Below are 9,163 nucleotides of genomic sequence, written 5' to 3'. Positions count from 1 at the left end.
TTGGGTTTTAAGCGTGCTGTATAGGTCTCAGGAGCAGGGTTTAAGCATGGTTCCCTTGGTGCCAGTCTTCCATCCTACAAATCTGCCATCTACCTGAAAGAATTGGGGCATGCTGCTTTGCCTCAATATGTAGGTGTCATGAATAGCTACAGGAAAGTGTGCTTCTATGTGTGGAAAGAAAGAAAAGAAAGGAAGGAAAGAAAAAGAGAAAGAATTTATATTTATATAGCACCTTTCGCAACCTCAGGATGTGAAGTGCTTTTTAAATGTAGGCAATGTGGCAGCCAATTTGTGCACAGTAAGGTTCCAAAACCAGCAATGAGTTAATGACCGGATAATCTGGGATTTTGAAGTGATGTTGGTCGAGGGATAAATATTGGCCAGGACACCGGGGAGAACTCCCCTGCTCTTCTTCAAAATAGTGCCGTGGGATCTGTTAAGTCCACCTGAGAGGGCAAATGATGTTATAAGTTGGATAGCCAGGTGGTGAAGGATAGAATACTAGAGCCTGGTCTTCAGTTGCTTCCGAGCCTTTATTCACAGAGATCAACATTACCCACTCCACATCTTAGATAAGCTCTCATATAAAAGGATACAAGAAAGTCCCCAATTGATACACATCATCTGAATACAATTAACACTAATTGATATAAATCATCTGGATACAATTAACAGACAGGGCCTTGGTTTAATAAAAGACGGCACCTCCAACAGTGCAAGACTCCCTCAGTTCTGCACTGAAGTATCAGCTTGGATCATGTGCTCAAGTCTCTGGAGCAGGACTTGAACCTTCTGACTCTGAGGCAAGAGTGCTACCACTGAGCTGCGGCTGCGATTTTAAAGCAGTGGTCGCAGACAATCCTCACATTTATGATCCCTTTTCATTGCTGATGATATTGCATATTGTACTGGAGCTCAGACAGCCACGGGTGTAGAATCTATGGCACCTTGCACTCAGGGAAGTCACTGACCATAAAATGGAATGTATCTCTCCTGTTGTTACTGCTGATTTGGATAAAGGTGTTGCAGTGTCCATAAGGGGCATTTGTAAGATGACCAATGCTACATTATGCAGTTCACATTTCCTACAACTTAAAAAGTACTTTTTAAAATTCATATGGGCATCGCTAGCAAGGCCACCATTTATTGCCCATCCCTAGTTGCCCTTGAGAAGGTGGTGGTGGGCCTTCCTCTTGAACCGCTGCAGTCCGTGTGGTGAAGGTGCTCCCAAGGTACTGTTAGGTAGGGAGTTCCAGGATTTTGACCCAGCGACGATGAAGGAACAGCGATATATGTCCAAGTCGGGATGATGTGTGACTTGGAGGTGAACTTGGAGATGACGGTACAACCATGCACCTGCTGCCCTTTTCCTTCTAGGTGGTGGAGGTCGCTGATTTATGAGGTGCTGTCAAAGAAGCAGCATTAGGAGCTAGAGACCTAACAGGTCTGCATTGCTAGAGTTAAAGTTGTCACAATGATTGACTGTGTCTCCGAATCTGGTGACAGGGAACACAGGATATCGGTGACTGCCTCTCTGCTGAGTTGGAGTTTTCCATTGCACAGCTCTTTGGACTCAATAGCTACCATGGGGAAGTACATATTGATCCTGTGCATCCCCACCCTTCGGTCTGGGGTCACCCTCTGCTCCTTTTTCTTAACCAGAATCATCAGACGGAGGCTTGCAGAGGTACCCATGCTGTAGGTATCTCCAGCTTGAATTGCACGATAGCTCTGTTCCTGGTTGCACTGCAAAGGCAGAAGCTGCACTTTTACTGTCACATTCGTTTGATGTGAAGCACAGAGAAAGGGGAGACAAATCAACAGGTCCACATACATGGAAAGGGAATCTTAATGGATTTTACACGGCCACTTGAAAAGATCAACAGGACCTTTAGCTGAAAGATTGCTTTATCTGTTTCTTATCAATATCGAAAGCGGAATTTCTGGAGAGGCCTTAGAAATGGCCACAAAGACGACAGAACCTCCTCCCCAAAGCTGTGCAGAAATTATTCCCCCATCCCCCACACAATTACCCCCGAGCAAACCGATCGGCAGAGTAAACGCAGGCGCAATTTAGTCTTTTATATCAGCACAAATAGACTTCAAAACGGTCTATCCCAATACGGATATGTTCATACCTAATTGTTAAGAGTAATTTCATACCTGGTGCAGCCATTTGTTTTAAACCCCGATTAACTCCAGGGAAAGTCTCTCTTGCACGTAGTAAACTTACATTCCAATTTCAAAGAAACCTTTAATTAATTGGATTAATAAAGCATTGTGTTATACTAAAAAAAATCTATACCATAACGATTTTCTTGTACTTTGTACTTCTAAAGAGTAATTTACGTTTTTTAAAGATGTATGTTTGACTAAGATGCAATAAAAGTACAATTTGTTAGACAAGGATATTCTAAGGTGTCACAAAACCATTAGCATCAGTTCAACTAAGTGAAGACCCGTTCAGTTAACATTGCGTTTAAGTGAATATACATTGAAAATCTCAAATCCTTTTATGTGTGCACCCAGTGCATTAATTGTTAATGCAAGAATTTTGATGATAAGCTCCTATTAAAAGTTGATAAGAACCTGCTGTGGGTTTTGTTTATTTCACTGTGAATTTCTGATGAGAACTTATAAATGAGTAACACTTTCTTAATACAAGTTACTTATAGGAATTGCAGGTAGTAACAATGTAAAAGCATTTGCAACAAGTAGTGCTCGCTGGACTCGAAATAATTGTTTTAAGATTTGCTTTCAATTAAAACGGAATATCAATAAAAATAACTTTGTATCTACAAAGGAAAGTGGGGAACATTTCAGTTTTTTTTTAATTGTGTTTTTGCGGTCATTTTAACTATAACTTTGCTCTGTTATTTCTACAGTTCAATAGTCTTTACTTGACAAAGCAGTGATATCTACCCACTTCCTGTATGCAAAGGTAGCGCCGCTCTGTATGAGTACATTTATTATTGTGACAAGCTGTGTTGACTTCATAACATCACCAAATACCAATGTATTTGTAAACTAAGATGCAATAAAAGTACAACTCGTTAGATAAGGATATCTCAGGTGCAACAAAACCATTAGTGTCTGTTCAATTTAAGTGAAGACCCGTTCGGTTAGCCTCGCTTTCAAGGGAATAGATATTGAAAATCGCAAATATTTTTATGTGTACACCCAGCACATCAATTGTTAATGCGAGAATCCTTACAGTAAGCTTCTATTAGAAGTGTAGAAGAACCTGTAATTAGTTCTTATCAGTAAAAATCAAACGAAATCAATCTTGAAATGTAACTAAAAAGTTGTCCGTTGTTCTATTTTTGTAAACTTTGTTGATATAGGCGATTTGGAGCAATCAAAACACAACTTTAAAAGTTCCTTTCTCTCGGAGATTGCCGCGCAATGAATGGACAACATTTAATGATGTGTAAACACTGTCTGAAAACCGGGCGATGTGTGCACACGGAAGAAACTCCAAACAAAAGTATACTTAGTGGAAACAACGGTTTTGTGGGAGGCGACATCTATTATGTAATAGGACTGTCACCATTCCTGACTTGTTACCGATCAGTGGATATTTTTTCCACACATGAGTCATACAGAGGATGAGTTTCATGAAGCCCACGAAAACGAATCTCACGCATAGTTAAAAACAAGGTTCGTCAAATATTGGACCACAGATCAGAAGAGGCGCCAAGCAAGACATCACAACACGGTGAGCCGTTCAATTAACAGGAGAAGGAACAGAATTTAGAAATCGTTAATATAGCTGATCAAAATTCAGCGCCAGCAATTTGAACAGAATTAATGTTAGCCGTTTCTGAACGGATTAACACATTGGCATTATAACATTTCGATCGAGGTTTGCTGGCTAGTTTAAAATGTGATCTGGAATGCACAACCTGAAAGGGCGATGGAGGCAGAATCAATAGTGGCTTTCAAAAGGGAATTGGGGGGGAGTGGGACTAATTGGATAGCTCTTTCAAAGAGCCGGCACAGGCACAATGGGCCGAATGGCCTCTTTCTATGATGATAAATGAGCCGTGATGGAAATATATCTCTGAGCTGTGATCCGTGTAAAGTGGGAAACATTGACAGCAACAAAACAGGCCCAGTTCGTAAATTGGCTGGTAACAATTCTTCTGTTTCGCGGTATTTAAAATACTGAACAAGATTCAGTTCAGCTTGTAAGGTGAAAGCAGCCGGAACAATGTGCAGTTTCGCTTCAATGGCGATATCTGTTACTTCGCTTCATCTGGTTTACCTGCCGCTCAATAAGTGGCATTGTGTGATATGTAAATAATATTCCCAAAGCAAATGGGTCCAGCAAAGCATAAAAAAGTAACTTTTAAACGTTGCTAACAAACTTCAGAATTTAACATCTCCCGCCCATATTTCACGGGGCTTCCAAAAAAAATCGCTAGTAAAATTTAAATAGACGCACATCAGAAGGTGGGAGATATCACGGCAGCGTTTCAGAACAGAGAGGGGAAAAAAACAAGTCTTGTCTTTAGAACTGAGCTAGGTGACTGGGTTGGACTATCGCGGAGTACTCCTGGGTGTTTGAAGTTCCACTTCAGCACCCCTATCAGGGGACAGCACTCACACCGTCAGAGAAGGTCCGAGTCCCTACTGTCCTTAGACTTGTGGGGACAATTTTCGATTTTGCCCAGAACCTCACCTTTCCCCCTCCTTATCAACAGTCGGTGTTTAAATGCAGGTAAGATGAACCGTAGATTCTCTTTACAATTGCATAATTTGGGGAGATTGCTGATTATTCCCAAGCACGAAGATCGTAAATGGTCTTCATCTCAAATTAGAATCTAATTGTCTATGGACCTCAATGCGTCGCAATAATCAGTTAGTTGAAGGACTTCAATGTTGGGAGAAGCTTACCTTTATGTGTTGGAGATCCATTTCTGTCCTCAAACCAGAAATTCCAACAAGTTAGGAAATCAGATTAGCAGGGACGATCTCAGTGTGCTTTGTGCCTTCTCCTCTCTCTGCAGAGACGTGACATGACCAGGCTGCTGCTGTTCGTGGTTGTTATAGTAAATTGCCAGAATGGATACTTGGGAAAACCGGTCTCCAGTGAGCAGTTCGTCTCTGTGGGTGAGTGCTGCAATCGGTTTATACATTAAGGTTGGCAAATTATACAGTCGCATCCCAGGTAAGGAAGGGCGAGTGCGACAAAAGTCTAATCCAATAGTGCATGGTTTTATTTTAATACCATGATTTGCAGAGATATTTGATACTGCAAAGATAAATGAGAGTTAAACATTCACACATACCATAAAATGTAACTGTATAACGCATTCTTGAATCCTCAATGGCTGTATGAAGTTATAACTATAGTCCAACGAAGTCTGGTTACTGGACTAGGACGATTTAATAATAAGCCCCTTGGTGAGGCTGGAGGAAAGACAGGGCTGCGGTATCAGATAATATGGTTACAGTGTCAGTTTTTTGCAAACCCTAATAGAAACGCTGGCGTTGGATCCGTACCCAGTGGTCACTGTTACATCCTGTACCTTTAGTGAAAACTCTTAGCAGCCAGCTACCTATTCAATCAACTGCGTTAATAATAAAGGGAGTCGATAGGGTAGATGAAGAAAAACTATTTCCTCTGGTGTGGGGGCATGCAGAAAAAGGGGGCACAATCTTAAAATTAGAGCCAGGCCATTCAGGAGTGAAATCAGGAAGCACTTTTTCACACAAAGAGTACTGGAAATCTGGAACCCTCAAAAGGATGGGGATGCTGGGGCACAATTGGAACTTTCAAGACTGAGATGGATAGATTTTTGTTAGGTAAGGGTATCGAGGGAAATGGATCAAAGGCGGGTAAAAGGGGTTGAATTACAGATCAGCCATGATCCGATTGAATGGGCGGAACAGGCTCGAAGGGCTGAATGGCCTACTCCTGTTCCTATGTTGAAATCCCTGTTAACACAGATCTGAAGTAAAAGCCCTTGACTCGATTTTTGGCTCAGTAGCAAAATACAGAGAAATATATCGTTTCAGGAGTTTATAGATATGTATTTGTGTTTATTAACTCTACAGGGATTCCGAATTTTAGAACATTCCATTGGGCGACAAACTGCCTCACTGTGCTTCATATCTTAATAATGCCCTGGCTTCGCTTCCCTACGGCATCATTTTAATTCTGTTTTTTGCTCTGGGGAAGGGTATTATTTTAATACATAGCTATCTAAGTACTAATGTGAAGGGGTGTAGTTGGGATTACACAGAATTAGCCCTGGATGCAAATGAGTTATATAACGGCCCGTTGTATTCAGCAGTGTTATTTGAACTCCTGGTCTTAGATGCCATGTACCCGGCCCGCAAGTCTCAATTTCCGGCGAACTCCCATGCCTTGGCTCGGAACTTAGACGCTCAGAACTCATCCGAACAGTCCAGCATGTGCTACTTCATGCAGGAGAGCGACTTGGAGAGTCAGATTTCCTGCAAACTCCGCTTCACCAGGAGTAAATTTAACTTCAATCCTTTTGGACTACGGTTCGGGAAGAGAGGCGACGCCGGCTCAGTTAACTGGAAGACCCTGATTGTAAATGGGAACAAGCTGCCTTATCTTTGGAAACACAAGATCCCAACATGTAAGAATTCTCAAAGCAACTGCTGAACGGGTTGTGCCACGCTAGATTTTGTATTAGAGGCTTGTTGAGTGTTCACTGTACTTTTGGTTCGAATTAATGCGATGTAAAACTACAGCACACATGGAGACCAATAGTGACTCGCTGTTATCTGTCCTGTTCCCATGATAAATTCAGCAGAATTGCATCATTTTTGTATGATATGTATAATATCATGTAAAGCAAGTAAACGCTCTCTACAGGTACAATAAAGGTAGCAGCATTGGATCAATTCACAAATTTAATAGGCGTGCGTTTTGAATGAACTCAATATCAACAGAAATGGAGGAAGTATTGATCTCATTTAGTTTCATTCTGGAATTATTTCTACCGTTCATTACTGGTCAATGCCCGTTTTTGTCTTGTTATAAATGAGGCATCAAGTTCATTTTGCTTTCTATTATAATATCGGTATGGGCAATGTATTAGAGAACCTTTTGCTATACGTGTATCTTTTAAAAGCTCAAAAACATGTCCTATATTTACGGCCCAAAAATAAAGTTTTAAATCTAAACTTATGAGTGGACATAGAACAGAGCAACTTGTGTCCTAAGAAATGGAATAGGCTTTCTCTGAATCGCTGGAGTATTAATTCCCCCAAATATATACTAGCATTTGAAAACATAGTTGGATAATTCATTAACGTTATGCAAAATACTGAGAACCCTATATTCTCCTGTACTCGCTGAACCGCAACTAGGGTACAGCAACTGAGAAAAGTGCATCTATATATCAAAGGCACTTGGCGCATACAAACATCTGGAAGATCTTCTTTGCCGTTAATCTAATCACCGTTGTTCAGCAGCAGAATAATCTCTCAAGGACCTAAAGGTGGTCCCCGCAAGATCAGTTGAAATTTATGATGGAAGTCAACTTATGTCAACACACTCCAATCGTTGGAAACAATCAGACAAAGTAAGCACCAGGTAATTGGAATCTATTCATTCAAAATAGGTTTATGGAAAATCCTAACAGTTCAACAAGATTCCTCATTGGAACAATAAACTCATAGAATACATAAAATATATAGTATTTAATAAATGTTTCTTTCTCAGAGACTTTACATATCAAATAGGCTTAATAGTGAATGTCAAATTGTTTTTAACTCCTGTGTGAAAAGTTTGATTTGGAACAAAACCACAATAGCAACTAAGGGATAAGAATGTCTACAGTCCTTGTAAAATATAGGCTTCTTGTCAAGAACCAATATTCTCACCTGGATTAGAGTCAAACCCCTGGTTCAAGGATAGACAATTTTTCAGACAATGGTTATGACCTATTTCAGAAATGAGACATTACAGCTTCTTCCACTTTCACGCATATATACAAAAAGTAACCTGTGCTTATAATGGCATTACAGTACCGTTGCAGTTCTAATGTTTAAAATCAGCAGTACTGCACAGTAACAGGCAGCATAGCAGTGTTTTGGCTCATGTTCCTCTCCATAGGGACTCATCTCATTCTATCATGAACCACTACAACTGAAAGAGATGAAGTATTGATCATTAATCTAGTTAAAATGCTTTTAATAACACAATTGAAAATATATTACCGCAGCTGAACTCAATTGTAGCATCAGTGGGTGGTTCAAGAGCCAATCCCTTATTCTTTGTATTTTGAAGAAGAGCAGGGGAGCTCTCTCCTGTGTCCTGGCTAATATTTATGCCTCAACCGACATCACTAAAAAACATATTATCACTTCATTATCATATTGCTGTATGTGGGGCTTTGCTGTGAGCAAATTGGCTGCTGCGTTTCCTACATTACAATAGTGACTAATCTTCAAAAGTACTTAATTGGCTGTAAATTCCTAAATATGGCTGGAATTCCTAAACCCTTTTGCTTTGCCACCTCTCTCCCCATAGGAGGGATTTGGCCATCGAGTGGAAGCAGGGAGACAAGTTGGAGCAGGTGGCTAAAGAAGAAAGTTTTGAGGAAAGTTTTGAGGAGCCTTTTGAAGATGGGAAAAGAGGGGGAGAAACAAAAGGGTTAGGAAGAGAAGTTGGGAGTGCAAGGGTCTAGTATTGATGGTGGAATTAGGGAGGGGGAATTCAAAGTAAACCAGTATTGAAAGAGTGGAGAATGTATTGTAGAAGGTAGGGCTAGGAAAGATTTCAGAGGTAGCACGGTGCAATGAGGTAGTGTGTGGGGAATTTGAAAAAATGAAATTGTTGTGCTGGGGAATAAAGGGCTGGTGGGGGATGGTGAAGCTGGGAAGATGGGTGTATGGAAGGTGGGTCTCTGTGTGGGATGGAATATGGGTCAAAGAGGCCAGATGTGAAACATAGAGGAGACAGAGTGGGGGAAGAGTTGATTCAATTGAAAGGTGCGGAGAGGTCAAACAGGATGAGAAAGCATAGCCGACTGTGGTCGCAGTCATATAGGATGTTGTTGGTTACTATGATCAGGATGCCATGGTACAGGAACCAGACAGGGGGAACTCCATCAGGAAGTGGGAGGAGAGATACGCCTGGAGTTAGGCAGTTGAAGGTTGGAGATGTGGCGGTGAC

The 9,163-nt window shown here is 41.0% G+C and overlaps 1 protein-coding gene across 1 annotated transcript; it reads left to right on the top strand.

Moving 5' to 3' along the window:
- Positions 1-5,021: 5,021 nt before the first annotated feature.
- Positions 5,022-6,643, top strand: kiss2 (kisspeptin 2). Its single transcript, XM_068004568.1, has 2 exons — positions 5,022-5,115; positions 6,327-6,643. Exons 1-2 carry the CDS (start codon positions 5,022-5,024, stop codon positions 6,641-6,643), a joined length of 411 nt encoding a protein of 136 aa, XP_067860669.1.
- Positions 6,644-9,163: the final 2,520 nt, after the last annotated feature.

Source organism: Heptranchias perlo, chromosome 24 (genome assembly GCF_035084215.1).
Source record: "Heptranchias perlo isolate sHepPer1 chromosome 24, sHepPer1.hap1, whole genome shotgun sequence".
NCBI classification, from domain to species: Eukaryota; Metazoa; Chordata; class Chondrichthyes; order Hexanchiformes; family Hexanchidae; genus Heptranchias; species Heptranchias perlo.
This window is presented reverse-complemented; position numbering and strand designations above follow the sequence as displayed.

Bases quoted from the DNA above. Each gene is read 5' to 3' on its own strand.
- kiss2 (XM_068004568.1), top strand. From the start codon at position 5,022: ATGACCAGGCTGCTGCTGTTCGTGGTTGTTATAGTAAATTGCCAGAAT. The intron at 5,116-6,326 runs GTGAGTGCTGCA...TCCTGGTCTTAG, and splicing joins TGAGCAGTTCGTCTCTGTGG to ATGCCATGTACCCGGCCCGC.